Raw genomic sequence first — 17,186 nt, 5'->3', positions numbered from 1 at the left:
ATCTATTTCCCATGAAGTGATGGGACCAGATGCCATGATCTTCGTTTTCTGAATGTTGAGCTTTAAGCCAACTTTTTCACTCTCCTCTTTCACTTTCATCAAGAGGCTTTTTAGTTCCTCTTCACTTTCTGCCATAAGGGTGCTGTCACCTACATATCTGAGATTATTGACATTTCTCCCTGCAATCTTGATTCCAGCTTGTGCTTTTTCCAGCCCAGAGTTTCTCACGATGTACTCTGCATGCAAGTTAAATAAGCAGGATGAGAGTATACAGCCTTGACGTACTCCTTTTCCTATTTGGAATCAGTCTGTTGTTTCATGTCCAGTTCTAACTTTTAATCAAGGCATTAACAGTCTTACATTCCCTCTTCTGCCAAGTTTCAAAGGGTGGGGTTGCTGACAAGATTAGGGTGTGTGCAGGGTCTCAGGTGGTCTAGTCTCCTAATCTTGATGAGCCTCTCTGGTCCTTTAACCTCACCTCAGGTGGTTTCCTCGCTGTTCTTCCCTTGATTAGCAGCTGCTCTGTAGTTTGGGACTGAGAGTCATGGAGGCTGGAGTCTTGCTTATAAGAAATGGGGGACAAAATGGGCTCCATGTCCAGGTGCCTATGAGGCCTTGCCCAGCATCACAGGGCCACTTCCCTCATGGTCCAGGGCTTAAGAGGCCTTGCTTCCACTGCAGAGCAGTGCGATGGGGGGCAGGATCCTGGATCCATCTCAAAGGATACACATAAAATATCTTTGAAGTCTTTGGCAGAACTGAAACACCCAACAAATGGAACATGTTAACTACTTGATGAATCATTCTTTCCAGAGAAGGTCACAGTTTGAAAAGCTCTTTGAGAACCACAGAACCTCATCAGGAGACCACCTGAGGTGAGAACAAAGGAGTACACGCTCTGCATGCACCCTGATCGTTACCAGCAACCCTGTCCTTGAACCACTGGTATCAAGTCAGTCAATCAGTTCAGTCGCTCAGTTGTGTCCAACTCTTTGCAACCCTGCAGACTGTAGCATGCCAGGCTTCCCTGTACATCACTGACTCCCAGAGCTTGCTCAAACTCAAGTCCATTGAATCAGTGATCACATCCAACCATCTCATCTTCCGTCGTCCCCTTCTCCCGCCTTCAATCTTTCCCAGCATCAGAGTCTTTTCCAATGAGTCACTTCTTCAAATCAGGTGGCCAAAGTATTGGAGTTTCAGTTCCTGCATCAGTCTTTCCAGTGAATATTCAAAATGGATTTCCTTTAGGATTGACTGGCTGGATCCCCTTGCAGTCCAAGGGACTCTCTAGAGTCTTCTCCAACACCACAGTTCAAAAGCATCAATTCTTCAGTGCTCAGTTTTCTTTATGGTTCAACTCTCACATTCATACATGACTATGGGAAACCATAGCTTTGACTAGACAGACCTTTGTCGGCAAAGTAATGTCTCTGCTTTTTAATACACTGTCTAGGTTGGTCATAGCTTTTTTCCCAAGGAGCGAGCGTCTTTTAATTTCATGGCTGCAGTCACCATCTGCAGTGATTTTGGAGACCAAGAAAATCAAGTCTGCCACTGTTTCCATTGTTTCCCCATCTATTTGCCATGAGGTGATGGGACCGGATGCCATCATCTTAGCTCTTTGAATGTTGAGTTTTAAGACAATTTTTTCCCTTTCATCAAGAGGTTCTTTAGTTCCTCCTCACTTTCTGCCACAAGGGTGGTGTCATCTGTATATCTGAGGTTACTGACATTTCTCCCTGCAATCTTGATTCCAACTTTTGCTTATCCAGCCCAGCATTTCGCAAGATGTACTCTGCATAAAAGTTAAATAGCAGGATGACAATATACAACCTTGCTATACTCCTTTCCCAATTTGGAACCAGTCTGTTGTTCCATGTCCAGTCTAACTGTTGCTTTATGACCTGCATACTGATTTCTCAGGAGGCAGGTAAGGTGGTCTGGTATTCCCATCTCTTGAAGAATTTTCCACGGTTTAGTGTGATCCACACAGTCAAAGGCTTTGGCATAGTCAATGAAGCAAAGAAGATAATCTTCTGGAACTCTTGTGCTTTTTGATGATCCAATGGATATTGGCAATTTGATCTTCGGTTCCTCTGCCTTTTCTAAAACCAGCTTGAACATCTGGAAGTTCACGGTTCATCTACTGTTGAGCCTGGCTGGGAGAATTTTGAGCATTAATTTGTTAGTGTATGAGATGAGTGCAATTGTGTGGTAGTTTGTACATTCTTTGGCATTGCCCTTCTTTGGGATTGGAATGAAAACCGACCTTTTCCAGTCCTGTGGCCACTGCTGAGTTTTCCAAATTTGCTGGCATATTGAGTGTGGCACTTTCACAGCATCATCTTTTAGGATTTGAAATTGCTCAACTGGAATTCCATCACCTCCACTAGCTTTGTTCATAGTGATGCGTCATAAGGCCCACTTGACTTCTCATTCTAGGATGTCTGGCTCTAGGTGAGTGATCACACCATCATGGTTATGTGGGTCATGAAGATCTCTTTTGTATAGTTCTTCTGTGTATTCTTGCCACCTCTTCTTCATCTCTTCTGCTTCTGTTAGGTCCATATCATTTCTGTCCTTTATTGTGCCCATCTTTGCATGAAATGTTCCCTTGGTATCTTTAGTTTTCTTGAAGAGATCTCTAGTCTTTCCCATTCAATTGTTTTTCTCTATTTCTTTGCATTGATCACTGAGGAAGGGTTTCTTATCTCTGCTTGTATTCTTTGAAACTCTGCATTCAAATGAGTATATCTTTTCTTTTCTCCTTTGCCTTTTGCTTCTCTTTTCTCAGCTATTTATAAGGCCTCTTCAGACAACCATTTTGCCTTTTTGCATTTCTTTTTCTTGGGGATGGTCTTGATCATTGCCTCCTGTACATGTCGCGAACCTCCATCCATAGTTCTTCAGGCACTCTGTCTATCAGATTTAATCTCTTGAATCTATTTGTCACTTCCACTGTGTAATGATAAGGGATTTGATTTACTTCATACCTGAATGGTCTAGTGGTTTTCCCTACTTTCTTCAATTTAAGTCTGAATTTGGCAATAAGGAGTTCATGATCTAAGCCACAGTCAGCTCCTGGTCTTATTTTTTCTGACTGTATAGAGCTTCTCCATCTTTGGCTGCAAAGAATATAATCAATCTGACTTCAGTATTGACCATCTGGTGATGTCCATGTGTAGAGTCTTCTCTTGTGTTGTTGGAAGAAGGTGTTTGCTATGACCAGTGTGTTCTCTTGGCAAAACTCTGTTAGCCTTTGCCCTGCTTCATTCTGTACCCCAAGGCCAAATCTGCCTGTTACTCCAGGTATCTCTTGAACTTCCTACTTTTGCATTCCAATCCCCTATAATGAAAAGGAGACTTCCCTGGTGGCTCAGATGGTAAAGCGTCTGCCTCCAATGCAGGAGACTCAGGTTCAATCCCTGGGTTGGGAACATCCTCTGGAGAAGGAAATGGCAACCCACTCCAGTACTCTTGCCTGGAAAATCCCATGGATGGAGGGGCATGGTAGTCTACAGTCCTTGAGGTCACAAAGAATCAGACATGACTGAGCAACTTCACTTCACTTCATAATGAAAGGATATCTTTTTTGGGTGTTAGTTCTAGAAGGTCTTGTAGGTCTTCATAGAACCCTTGAACTTCAGCTTCTTCAGCATTACCGGCTAGGTCACAGACTTGGATTACTGTGTTACTGAACAGTTTGCCTTGGAAATGAAGAGCTCATTCTGTCATTTTTGAGACTGCAACCAAGTACTGCATTTAGGACTCTTTTGTTGACTATGAGGGCTACTCCATTTCTTCTAAGGGATTCTTGCCCACAATAGTAGATATAATGGTCATCTGTATTAAATTTGCCTGTTCTGGTCCATTTTAGTTCACTGATTCCTAAAATGTCAATGTTCACTCTTGCCATCTCCTGCTTGACCACTTCTAATTTCCCATCCTCAATATCCTCTTTTATCTTTAGCTCAGAATGGTATTTCAACCATTTTGGTGACTTAGTTTTTCTGGGTCTCTCTCATGTATACATGTTAAACTGTTTGATTTTCTTCTGTTAAAAAGACAGTAAATTAAAACGTGAAAATAAAAAAGCAATTCATGAGCACATTTTCAATTATATGAAAACCAAAAACCAACAAAAAACCTAGAAAGAAGTCATAGTCCATCAACAGTGTCACAAACACGTAAACTCATGCTGTTTCTTGATGGCACAATAAATACAGACACCCCTGGCCACTTGGTTTATGATCCTCTGACCAGAGACATCCTGACTCTCAGAACTACAATTTAAGAAATGTCAGAGGGAATTCCTTGGTTTCCCAATGGTTAGAGCTCAGCATTTTTCACTTCCATGACCTGGTTGGGGAGCTAAGATCCTGCAAGCCAAGTGGTGTGGCTAAAAGAATAAAATATAACTTAAAACTCACCTATATGTAAAACTAAAAGTGCTCTGATTTAGTCATCGTTTTATGTAAAATTAAATATTTGAGCTATATTAAAGGCTGGAGTCCAGACTTGTAAGCTCAACTCTCAGTTCAATTCTCAGTGTCTTTTCTTCTGACCTAGTGTAGTCCTATGAGGGAATGTAAACTTGGCCTTCTAGGTGGTCTAAACTAGTCAGAACTACAATGTGCCACAGCAGGGGCCAGTTTCTATGAAAAAAAATTAAAAAAAACACAAATACGTATGTACACACACAAAACTACTTCTTAACCTCACAGCAGTTTCTTAAAATATTATTTAGCAATTTAAAGTTAAAAAAAATAGTCATCTAACAAAATGTTGATTTTTCTAAAGGCTAGCGACTAAGTTGATTTTATGTAATCCAATAGCACTGTATTTTTATCTCCTTCCAAAATCATGCATAATAACACAGCAATTTTCTCAGTTGATAATAATACTGATTAACTCCTATTACTGGCAGATTTAACAATGTATTTGTAGTCTTTTACAAATGACTTAAACTAGTAAATGTAGCTGTGTATCACCTGCGTAAAATGTCAACCGTATAATCTGAATTTGTTAGGGGAAGCACACTGACTGACTGCCTACCCTGGCCAGGCACCACAGTAACTATTTGTATGAGTTGTTTTAGGACAGGAGGTCCTAGTAAGGAACACAGAAGGAATAAGCCACCACCAACCAGAAGACTTTGGGAAAGGTCTAAAGGAGACACCACCTCCCATAATTCTTCTTGCTGGCATCCTCTTGGCTGAACAATGCATGCACCTCTAGGAAGGGCTCTGAGTCAGAATGACTGGTCAAAGACAACATGGAAAATAACCCTATCACCATAAAACATGAGACTGCAAGCCATGTGGCAGAGCAGTTCTCCTGGGTTCCCTTACCCTACTGCTCTCTGCCCAGGTGCCCCTTTCCAATAAAATCTTTGCTTTGTCAGTATGTGTTTCTCCTTGGACAATTCATTTCCAAGTGTTAGATAAGGGCCCACTCTTGGGCCCTGGAAGGGGTCCCCCTTCCTGCAACAAATTCATATAATATATGAAGTTTTATCACTTCTGCACCAGATATAATTTGTAACTGCCTTTGCTTACTGCACAAATGCAACCAAGCAGGTTATAAATTCTGGGGAGTATATGCATTTTTCTGGAGACAACATTTATAACTCTCAAAGATGTTCAAAAGGGTTGGTGATTCCAGAAAACTCAAGGCTCACAGTATTTTTAAAAGCTGTCTTCCCAGAAATAAACCCACACACTAAAGGCCAATTAATCTATGACAAAGGAGCTAAGAATACACAGTGGAGAAAAGAGAGTCTCTTCCGTAAGTGTGCTATGAAAACTGGACAGCTACATGAAAAAGAACGCAATTAGAACATTCTCTTATACCATATGCAGTAATACTCAAAATGGATTAAATCCTAAATGTAAGACCCGATACCATAAAATTCCTAGAGGAAAACACAGGCAGAACACTGTTTGACATACTTCACAGCAATTTTTTTTGGATCCTTCTTCCAAAACAAAGGAAATAAAAAGCAAAAATAAATGAATGGGACCTAATTAAACTGAAAAGCTTTTGCACAAATGGTACTGTTAAATGGAAGAAAAATTTTACAAATGATATAACTAAGAAGGGGTTAATATCCAACATATATAAACAGTTCATTCAACTTGACATCAAAAAACCAAACAGCCTGATTTTAAAATGGAGCAGAACTAAACAGATATTTTTCCAAAGAAGAAATGTAAATTGCCAGCAAGCACATGAAAATATGCTCAACATCGCTAATCACCAGAGAAATGCGAATTAAAACGACAATGAGATACCATCAGAGACATGTCAGAATGGCTATCGCCAGAGAGAACACAAATAACAAACAATGGTGAGGACGGGAGAAAGGGAAATCCTTGTACACAGCTGGTGGGAATGTAAACTGATGCAGCCACTGTGAAAAACAGTATGGCAGGTTCTCAAAAAAACTAAAAATAGAACTACCATGTGCCCCAGCAATTCTGCTCCTGGGTATATATTTAAACAAAACAAAACACTAATTCAGCAGAAGAATGGGTAAAGACGTGATGCAAGTACAATGGAAAACTACTCAGCTGCAAAAAAGAATGAAAATTTGCCATTTACAACAACATGGATGATTTGGAGGGCATTATGCTAAGTGAAATAAGTCAGAGAAAGGCAAATACTGTATATCACTTCTATGTGGAATCTAAAAAAATACAACCAGGGAATATAATAAAAAGGCTGACTCACACATACAGAAAACAAACTAGCAGGATAACAGCAGAGAAAGGCAAGAGGGAGGGGCAATATAGAAATACAGGATTAAGAGACACAAACTACTCACTTTAAAATAAACTACAAGAATATTTTATAAAACAGGGGGAATACAGCAAATGAGTATAACCTTTAAAAATTGTTAATCACTATTTGTACACCAATAATTTATGTAGTATAACTTATCAGGCTTCCCTGGTGGCTCAGAGGATAAAGCGTCTGCCTGCAATGCAGGAGACCCGGATTCGACCCCTGGGTTGGGAAGATCCCCTGGAGAAGGAAATGGCAACCCACTCCAGTATTCTTGCCTGGAGAATCCCATGGACAGAGGAGCCGGGCGGGCTACAGCCCACGGGGTCGCAGAGTCGGACACGACTGAGCGACTTCACACACACACACACACACACACACGTTTATCAGCTAGACTTCAATAAAAAGTAAATTACTTATCTAAAAAAAAAAAAAAACTCTCTTCAACCACGTGGAATCAATCACCCGGAGGTGGCTTCCGGTTCAGCTCACAGCTAATCAGTCCTCCAGGCCGCCCACACTCCCCACGCAGTCCTCCTAGACAAGGCTTGCAGCAGAGGTCGCTGCGTCGCCATCACCTCGCCCCTGCGCCTCGCCCAGCCCGCTCTCAACGCGCCGGCGCCAACGGAAGGGGCGGGGCAAAGACAGAGCGAGGGCTGGAGGCGGGCGGTCGGCAAGGCCGCTGGGAGGGGGGCGGGGAGGGAGGAGCAGCGCTGACGTACAGGTAACTGCGCCCCTGCCGGGCCAGCGGGGACCCAGGCCCGCGCCCCCCTCTGTTGCTTCATCGCGCGCACGTGGGAAGTACAGGAGCTGCGAGCTCCTCTTCCTTCGCTGCGCTCCCGCCAGGGCTCCGCGTGAGTGTGTCACGTCCTGCCCCGGCCCGGCCAGCTCGGGACGCCCCGTGGACCCGGGGGGCCAAAGCTGTCCGCTCCTGGGTCTGGCTGCTCCTGCTGGCTGCAGACGCAGACTGCAAGCTCGAGGACTCTGGTGTCCAGTTTCCCTTGACCTTGAGAACCTGCGAAGGTGCGCAGCCCGAAGGGGTAGGGAGGGAGCGAGGGGAACATGACCTTGTCTCAGCAGTTTGTCAGCCTCTGAGCCGAGAGATTTTTAATTGCAATTGACCTAAAAGCAGTTCAATCAGGTTCTCCATTCGGAGTAGTTAACAGGATCAGGAACATGGAGCGATTCCAAGTGTCCCGCGGGTTCGGGACAGCGTCGCCTCTGCATTCCAGTCGTTGCTTTTCTTACAGACTTTGGTTAGTTCACAGATTTTATATCTCGCCTGAAGATCTCAGTCAAAACCACCTTCAGGCTTCCTGCCGCGATCATACCTTTATGTCCACGCTGTCGCGCCAAAGAAATCTTTTAAAAAGCAATACTGTCGGACACTTCCCTACCTAAGATCTTTCAATAACTCTCACGCTCTCTGGATAAGTCCACGCTTTGATATGGAAGGTTCCTGGCCATCTAACCTCTTACCCGTCAACTCAATCTCATCTTTGCTCTTCATTCTAATGCATAGATTCTTTTGCTATGCTTTCACTTCACAGTATTTAATCAAGCACTTACCACGTGCCAGGCACTATTCTGGGCGCTTGGGCTTGAACAGAGGAAAAAAGCACCAGTAACAGTTTATATTCTACTAGCAGAGTCATTGGCACCCCACTCCAGTACTCTTGCCTGGAAAATCCCATGGACAGAGGAGCCTGGTGGGCTGCAGTCCATGGGGTCGCTAAGAGTCGGACAGGACTGAGCGACTTCACTTTCACTTTTCACTTTCATGCATTGGAGAAGGAAATGGCAACCCACTCCAGTATTCTTGCCTGGAGAATCCCAGGGACGGGGGAGCCTGGTCTATGGGGTCGCACAGAGTCAGACACGACTGAAGCAACTTAGCAGCAGCAGCAGTAGCAGAGTCATTAAAAAAACAAAACAAAAAAACAGAAAACCAGTAAATTATATAACATGATGGAAGAAAGTAGAACAGGGGAGATTGGGAGGACAAGATACCTGTTAAATGGAGTTGGAATGAGTAGACTTCACTGAGTTAAAAATGAGTTATCCCTGCAGATAACCTGGACTAAGGGTGTAGTAGGGCACCTGGAACAAAGGAGTCTACCCAGAAGTTTGCCTGTTGTGTATGAGTATCTTCAGGAAGAAGCTGAGTAAGCAAGGGTGAGAGAGGCGGGAGGTGAGGTCAGAGAGGAAATGGAGAGGCCAGATCACACAGGGCCTATAGGGCAAGGGAGGGAGTTTGCTTTTTCAGTGTTTTTGTAGGATTGTGAGGGAAGGAGAGACATGATACAAATTCCTTTTTAAAAGAGTCAATCTGACTGACTGCTGTATGGAGAACAGACTGTGATGGAGCCTTGGTAGTCACTCTGATGACAGATGGAGGCCTGAATCTGTGGTAACAGTGGTAATGGTGAAAGGGAAACCAAATGTTTTGGAGATAAGCCAACATGATTTCCTGACAATGGATTTGAGTAGGGGGGAAAGAGTCAAGAGTGACTGGAAGCTTTCCTTCTCAGGAACTAGAAGGGTGGAGTTACTATTAACGGAGATGGGGACGGCTGCAGCTAGAGCAGATATGGGGTTGGAGATATATCGGAGTTTGTTTCAGAGCCAATTAAGAGTGAAGTCCCTGTTATGCATCCAAATGGATATGTCGAATAGGCAGTCAGATACTATGTCAGGATCCCCAAGACCACCTCTAGGTTCACTGATTTCACTGGGAAGACTCAACAGAACTCAGCTATGGGTCATGGCTATGATTTACAACAGCAAAATGATACAACATGCAAGGTTCAAGATGCCTGGGACAAAGTCTAGAAGAAACGGGGTGCAGTCTTCCAAGAGGCCTCTCGCAGTGGTGCATACAGGACATGTGGCATGACAGCACCTCAGTGCCTCAGGGAACAATTAGCTAATTAGTGGGTCTCAGGCCCTTTCTTTCTCTGCTAGCTAATGAATCTATTAGCAAGAAGATGTGAAAGGGGGTAGAATGCAGATCTGTACAATTTGCTCATTCCTAGCTCTGATTTGCTGCAGTTGGAGGTTGAAAGTTTAGAGACTTACTCTGGGTTTTATAAAGTGATGATCTGGTATCCTTGGCAAAGTCCATTATTGTAAGCTTGTAATGTATGTCAGTAGACAGTGTTTCTTGTTCTGAGATTTTTTTTTTTCCCTAAAATAAATCATTAAGGGCGTTCCCTGGTGGCCTAGTGGTTAGGATTCTGGACTCTTCACTGCTGGGGCTCAGGTTTAATCCCTGGTTGGGGAACTGAGATCCTGCAAGCTGCACGACATAGCCAAAGGCGGGCGGGGTGGGGGGGGGGTGAAGCACTGAGCAGTCAGTACCCAAGCTAATTTGGGGGAGTGAGAAGAGTAGAACCTGTTTTCACATGTATTAGCATCCAGTTTGACCTTCATGACCGTCCTATGAGGTCAGTACATTAAGTACAGCCAGAAGACTCACCAGGTACAGTGTGCATGTCCTTGGTTCATGTGGACCAACATGGTCTTTTGTAGGAGGGAACATGGTACAGTATCAGCTGTAACGTGTTCACAGTGTGTATGGTTTATGTAGTAAGACTGCCAAGATACCACACTTGTGAACTAAAACCGAATTGTCTGTTTCAGGTAGTATGTGCCATGGCTATGACTAGTGTCAGACTGCCCGGCAGCGTTTTAAGAAAGCCAGATGCCTGGATTGGACTCTGCAGAGCACTGCGAGGGACACCTTCACATAAAGGCTGTGCTTCCTGGAATCGATACTTGTATCTGTCTAGTGCCAAGTTAAATGCATCAAATTATAAAACACTCCTCCATAACATTTTCTCACTGAGACTCCCAGGGCTTTTAATATCTCCAGAATATATTTTTCCATTTTCCATAAGACTCAAAAGTAATATAAGCTCTAAAAAATCCACTAAAAAGAGTCTACAGAAAGTGGAAGATGAAGGCGACTCTGATGAAGAGAGGGACCGTAATGAGATGAGTGAGCTGGAAGAGGAGCCCGAGGACAACCCCAGTGAGGTCAAAGACTGTAAAGACCTGGACAAAGTGGTACAGTCTTTCCGGTATGACGTTATCCTGAAGACGGGCCTAGATATCGGAAGGAAGTAAGTATGTGCATTTTCATACAAAATCACTTGTCTTCTTGGTTGTTTTAAAGCAGCATTACCAATCACATGGCTCATATTACAGTGAAGGGTAACCACAGATGTGAAAGAATCTTACAGGAACCTGGTCCAATTGTTTCATCCTATAAGTGAAAAAACTAATTCCCAAAGAAGTCAAATGACTGCCTGCAAATCCCATGTACTGTATTTCCTTGACTCTAAGACATAGTCAACTGTAAGATGAACCACTGATGTAAAAACAGCTTCTTGAGGAAAAAAGGAATCACCATGTTAGATGTATATAGCAAGTATAGAATGCATCTGGGTTTCACAAATGCTACATGAGACGGTATACCTTAGAAGCAGCATAATGTGGTGGTTAAAACTGCAGGCTTTGTATCCAGACTACTGGGGCTTTAATCCTGGCTCTCTGTGACCTTGGACAAGTTACTTAAAATCTCTGTGCAGTTCTCTCATCTGTAAAATAAGGGTAATAGAACTGGCTTTAGAAGGTGGTGGCTAGGATTAAATAAGTCAGTCTATCTTTCTATAGCATTTACAACAATGTGTGGCACATGGGTTCTCAATTTTTGTTAGCTATGATGATGAAAGTACTGTGTGTGTTCATATATATAGTGTATGGAGATATTAAGCATAACCTTCAAGGTTTCTTTAATCTCATTGTTTCTTTGCTAGACCTATTATATAATAGTGATCTTCACTGTTCATTCATTCCTTTAGCAGTCATTGTGTGCATACTGCCTGCAAAGTAAGAACTGTCCTATGAATAAGAAATTAAGATTCCTTTGTCTAATTTGTACCTTTATGTCCTAATTTAATGGCATAGTTTGATTTTTTAATCCACGAAACTTAAAAGACTCATAAAGATGACTCTGAGCCCACAGGCACCCTCATCAGGACTTGAATGTTCTCTAAAATCTGGCAGGCTCATTAAGGGCCTCCCTGTCTCTCACAGTAGTAGCTAGTACTGTTATTAGGAAAACCCCCAACATCAATCACCAGGAGTCTGTATCTGCCTTGGTCTAGTCGCCCCACTGATTAAATTCAGAGAGATCAGCAGTGGCTGGATTGGCATTTCCCCAGCCTCAGTGCGGATCAGCAGAGGGTTTCTTAACAGCCTCACCACAGGTGTGGTAACTGGTGTTTCTCTCAGAGCACATGAGGGGAAGGTGGCACCCACTCATTTTGACTGTCGTGGATCACAGGAGCTATTGCCCACGTGAAGTCCCAGCAGAGCGCTGCTTGCCTGCCATCTCACCTAGCAGATCTTTGCAGCAGCCGCATCTACTCAGCAGTGCCCTCTGGTCTCCCTGTTTAGATTCATATGGGAGCAGTTGACTTTCACTTTCCCAATGCCCAGAAAGGAGATTTTGTGGGGAGGCCGGTCACTGTCAGAAAAAGCATTATTAATAGCCAGTATTTTTCTCAAAATTATATAATTGTTTTGAATATATTTCTATTTTAAAGCACTTTGACTTTTTTTTTTTAAGCAAAGTGGAAGATGCATTCTACAAAGGTGAACTCAGGCTGAATGGGGAAAAACTATGGAAGAAAAGCAGAACGGTAAGATACTATGACAACCAAATATTTTTGTGTGTTGTTCTGTACTCAGTTAACGCCTTCCCCAGTCTCCCCTGGGGCTCCTTCCTTCGGGCATCAGTGGCTCCTCAGGTATGTCTGTCTTACCACCTCTGAGGTCTCCCTCAGGCCTAGCCACACAGCTTCAGTCACACAGACCACTTGCTGTTTGTAGCCATAATGAGTTTGAGATGAAGCTTCCTCTTTTTCTTTAAAATTTTAAGACAAGTCACTATCAGAACTGGAAAAAATCTATTAATTAAACTTCTTAAGTTATTAATGTTAGCCCCTATGAAATCATAATAATCAGGCCAAAAAGAAACGTTTGATCCATGTAGAGGTTTCTTTGGCCTGCTGTAACCTGGGCAGATGTGCAGTTCTGTTCAGCTCAGAAGTTACATTGCTCTGTGTGCAGAGCAGCCATCAAAAAGTTTCCGTATTTCCTGATAGCTCTGTTGATACTGTTGTTTCGTGACAGAATTATTCATAAGTGTTACAAGAAAATGAATTTCTAGTATCTGGTATAATAAATGATATATATATTCTTATAAAAATGTATTTTTGTAAAAATAAGTTACATACATCTAGAATTAAAATATTAACACTAGTAGTATTTATCTTTGGAGAGGGCAATGGCCACCCACTCCAGGACTCTTGCCTGGAAAACCTCATGGACAGAGGGGCCTTGTAGGCTGCAGTCCATGGGGTCGCTAGGAGCCGGACACGACTAAGCGACTTCACTTTCACTTTTCACTTTCATGCATTGGAGGAGGAAATGGCAACCCACTCCAGTGTTCTTGCCTGGATAATCCCAGGGACGGGGGAGCCTGGTGGGCTGCCATCTATGGGGTTGCACAGAGTCGGACATGACTGAAGTGACTTAGCAGCAGCAGCAGCAGTATTTATCTTTGAGTGGGCGTTGTGAGTTATTTGTTCATGTGTTTTATTTTCTGAATTTTTTATGAGTATGTTTCACTTTCATAATTGGGAAAAATAATAATGATAGTAAAAATTAACAAGACAGTTTTAAAAAGTATATGGCAGAGACCCTTAAAAACTGTGGCAGACACTGACCCTTGAGGCATTGGCAGACAGAATCTAACTCCTAGTCAGTGTCCCGGGAATAAATGTTCCAGCGCAGTTAGACACACTTTTGAAGGTTTTCATTTTAGCTTCTCTCGTATTTCAAAGCAACTCTGGGATTGGAGAACGTGAGCTGCATCCCGTTCCCCTGGGACGTGGGAGGGTGTGAGCCATCCGCTGTGGACCTAGGTGAGCACAGAGGCTGTCTTCAGAGGCCCTGATCCTGTGCTCAGCGTGGTTCTTGCAGCTGGGTGGACTGAAGCGGGGATCCCCAGTGCTTGTCTTGGCCACCAAGTCTCAAGGCCCCTGTCCCTCTGAAGGCACCCGCCCTGGCAGGTTCAGACTGCGGGTGTCAGCCCTTGCTCTGTGAGCTGCAGGAAGTCAGGCACTCCAGACAGGCATCTGGACATCAAGTCCTTCTTGTCCCTTAATTGCTTTTTCCTGTGTAGCCCAGCCCCCTCTCGCCAGCCGCAGTGTTCCAAACACAAGACCTGTTCTTGGTGCAGGATGCCTCTGCCAGGGCCTCATTTGCAGATACCAGAGACCTATTTTTTCTCCCTCTGCTTTGAGATATTGTTAACTACAGTCTAATTGCTGCTTCTTCATTCTGCCTTGGGTGTTCTATTGTCTTGGCTGCCTTCCAGATTTCTCCTGAGGGTCAGCAAAGGAAGGGCCCAGCATTAACACATGGCTGCCTTGTTTCTAGGAGGCCTGGTAGCCATAGTAACTGCAGCTAAGGGGAGATTGGAAATGTAGATACTTGGAACAGCCCCTAATCCCAGCCAGTTTTGCTTTGTGTCTACTGTGCCGTCTCCCACAGTTGAAGGGAATGAGGAACACCTCTCCTTCCGTGGCCTGCTCCGTGGGGCTTGTGCCCAGCTGCTAAGGATACATATGGGTTGATTTTTTTCTGTATATCCTTTTATGCCTTTTACATCTTGTATCATGTGCATTAATGTATTCCTTTATTTAAAAAGGAATTTTAATGACACAGAGTTATGCCAAAAAAGATAAAGCAGTTTCCAAGCCTTGTATTTCTGGACATTGATTTTAAGTGCCTATATAGGTTGGCCACATGGTCATTTTAAAAAAATTGAACCCAGCAGAACTTCAGGAGAACTGACTCCCCCCTGCCCCTGCATCTGGCCCAGATGATGTCCTCATACCCACAAAGAGAAGCAGTCATCATGCCTCGCTGTGGTGTTAGTCTCTGCTTCTCAGCCCAGAGGGGAGAAAGTTAATGGTTTAAATCAGCCTTTTGAGTTTTGGGCTTCCCGAATCTGCCTGCAATGCAGGAAACCCCAGTTTGATTCCTGGGTCGGGTATTCTTGGGCTTCCCTTGTGGCTCAGCTGGTAAAGAATCCACCTGCAATGCAGGAGAGCTGGGTTCAATCCCTGGGTTGGGAAGATTCCCTGGAGAAGGGAAAGGCTACCCACTCCAGTATTCTGGCCCGGAGAATTCCATGGACTGTATAGTCCATGGGGTTGCAAAGAGTTCGACACGACTGAGTGACTTTCACTTTACTTGTGAGTTTTACATCCAGCTGCCAGGATTGACCAGTATGGTGTCGTGGTGAGCAGGTGTGCGTTCCCACGCTGTTGACTGAGTATTGGGCCTACGGATGTCTTGAATGGGTTGCTTGCCTTAGTGAAATACAGATATTCCAACAGCGTGAAGTTAGGACTGCCTTAGGGAGTATTCATTGGAAAATGCAGTAAACATAAGCATTTGGCACGATGGCTTCTTAAACAGAAGCCCCCAAGCAACCTTTTAAACGGGTACCTATGTACACTTATGGGTCCATGGCCCACACATGAGGGTCCCTCTCTGTCTTCCTGTCCTGCCTCTTCACCCCTGCGCCCATCCCCGGCTTGGAAGCGGTAGTGAGTGGTCTGAGATGGCCTCTGGTCACCCTGGAGTGTGTTGTAGTAGAAGCCGCATATTGCACCTGGGTCAGTTTAGCCCCTTCCTGAGTTGCTGGGCAGATCCCCTGGGATACTGAGCTGCCAGGACCTGGTATCTGTCTTGGGCTGTTTGCACCCTGGCAGCACTAATGTGACTGCCCCCCAGGGCATGTCCTGCACTCGCTCAAGCCAGAGCTCCTATCTGGATAAAAATGGGTTTGATCTCAGCCCTTTTAACCCAGGTCAGCATCCTCTTTTCTGGGGCATTCCATCCTTGTTCGTGGAGTCCTGTCTCTTCCTGATGATGTGTCAGCCCTGGGGCTAGCCACTACTGGAAAGCAGTTTCTTTACTTCCATTTCTTTAAGAGATACAGCTGTTGTTGCACTGTGATGAATTTCCAACCAATTATGCCCTGTATGCAATGATGTAGCTTATCTGGGTTGAAATCAATGAATGTGTTATACTGAAAATTGTCTTCCCAGTGCCTGTAGTAATTACTGTGCTCATACTCTCTGAGATTATGTCCCGCTTCCTTTGTTTTTTGCCATTGTTACCAAAATAAATGCTTCCATTCAAGTGTTTCCTTAAGTCATGCAATAGGGATGAAAACCAGAGCCACACAGGACCCATCCTCAAGCAGCTAGCTGTCTCAGCCTGAAGGAGGGACACTGGTCCATGTTGAGCCACATGGGTTTGAGGCACCTTCCCAGAGAGGGAGGCCCTTTCACCTGGAGGCATTAAGATAAGTGACTGTTTCAAAGGAGCACCTGCCCCCAGGGAGTGGTTCTCTGGGGAAAACTCAAAGTAGAGATGTTTGCATTGGCCTGCATTTCTCAAAACGACAGCTCTGTTTTCTTTTTAATTTTCAGGTGAAAGTGGGAGATACGTTGGATCTTCTTATTGGAGAGGATAAAGAAGCAGAAACAGAGACAGTGATGAGGATTATCCTGAAAAAAGTGCTGGAGGAGAAGACCAGCAATGAGAAGTACAGAGTGGTGTTACGACGGTGGAAAAAGTTACAGTTGCCTAAAAAGAGCATGCTCAAATAAATGGATTGGTTTTTAGTGACAAAGATGCTTTCTAATGGTGCAGGAAGGGGCCAGGTTCAAAAGAAGATGTTTTTATTAAAATAAAGTTCTCCCACCATTTGTAGAAGATGCTGAGCAGTTTTGTGCAAATCAGGATCCGCACTGTGGCTCTTGAAGACGCTTCCCTTGGACTGGATTTCCCGCTCAGGCTTGATTTATTCGCTTTTTGACCTCATGAGCAAAAGTGAGATTTGTAATGAATGAACTAAACTCAGAGACGGTTTACATGATCAGCCCACTGTTTCCCAGGTTAAAAGCCTCGGGAGGCAGAGTAAAATAAACTGACCTTGTTCTTAGTGTCTTTATTTCAGTTTTTCCCCGTCGACCAGCTTCCCTGGGTTCAGGCTTAAGGCAAAACCAAGCTGAGTCCAGATCTCCTTCTTCTCCTTAGGGCAGCAGCACTGGACGACCCCTTTCTCCATTGACCTTTCTCAGTTACCAGCGTGTTGGCCTTAGTTCCCTTCAGTTTGTCTCCAGAGGTCTGGATAGTAAAGTTGTTCCAACTAATTCCAAATGGTATATATTTCAGGCCCATTTAAAGTTAACTGTTTAGGTCAAGGGTTTGACAGACAAAGGCAGCCACAAGCCTTTTGTCTG

At 44.0% G+C, this 17,186-nt stretch overlaps 1 protein-coding gene and 1 non-coding gene across 4 annotated transcripts; both read left to right on the top strand.

Moving 5' to 3' along the window:
• The first annotated feature begins 3,368 nt into the window (after positions 1-3,368).
• Positions 3,369-3,440, top strand: TRNAW-CCA. Its single transcript has one exon. It is a non-coding gene; the product is annotated as a tRNA-Trp (tRNA).
• Positions 3,441-7,448: 4,008 nt separating this feature from the next.
• Positions 7,449-16,889, top strand: MTRES1 (mitochondrial transcription rescue factor 1). Of its 3 annotated transcripts, none has more exons than XM_040238571.1 (4): positions 7,449-7,812; positions 10,432-10,913; positions 12,425-12,497; positions 16,371-16,889. In XM_040238571.1, the coding sequence occupies exons 2-4, from the start codon at positions 10,444-10,446 to the stop codon at positions 16,548-16,550; spliced, it is 723 nt and encodes a 240-aa protein (XP_040094505.1). In that variant the 5' UTR covers positions 7,449-7,812; positions 10,432-10,443; the 3' UTR covers positions 16,551-16,889. The 3 variants fall into 3 exon arrangements, with proteins under 3 accessions (XP_040094505.1, XP_040094506.1, XP_040094507.1); XM_040238572.1 differs by having other exon boundaries at positions 7,474-7,513; XM_040238573.1 differs by having other exon boundaries at positions 7,529-7,812; positions 10,436-10,913.
• Positions 16,890-17,186: the final 297 nt, after the last annotated feature.

Source organism: Oryx dammah, unplaced genomic scaffold (genome assembly GCF_014754425.2).
Source record: "Oryx dammah isolate SB20612 unplaced genomic scaffold, SCBI_Odam_1.1 HiC_scaffold_4, whole genome shotgun sequence".
Taxonomy (NCBI): Eukaryota; Metazoa; Chordata; class Mammalia; order Artiodactyla; family Bovidae; genus Oryx; species Oryx dammah.
Note: the sequence above shows the minus strand (reverse complement) of the source record. Positions and strands in the feature narration are given on the sequence as shown.

Bases quoted from the DNA above. Each gene is read 5' to 3' on its own strand.
- MTRES1 (XM_040238571.1), top strand. From the start codon at position 10,444: ATGGCTATGACTAGTGTCAGACTGCCCGGCAGCGTTTTAAGAAAGCCA. The intron at 10,914-12,424 runs GTAAGTATGTGC...TTTTTTTTTAAG, and splicing joins GGCCTAGATATCGGAAGGAA to CAAAGTGGAAGATGCATTCT. The intron at 12,498-16,370 runs GTAAGATACTAT...TTTAATTTTCAG, and splicing joins TATGGAAGAAAAGCAGAACG to GTGAAAGTGGGAGATACGTT.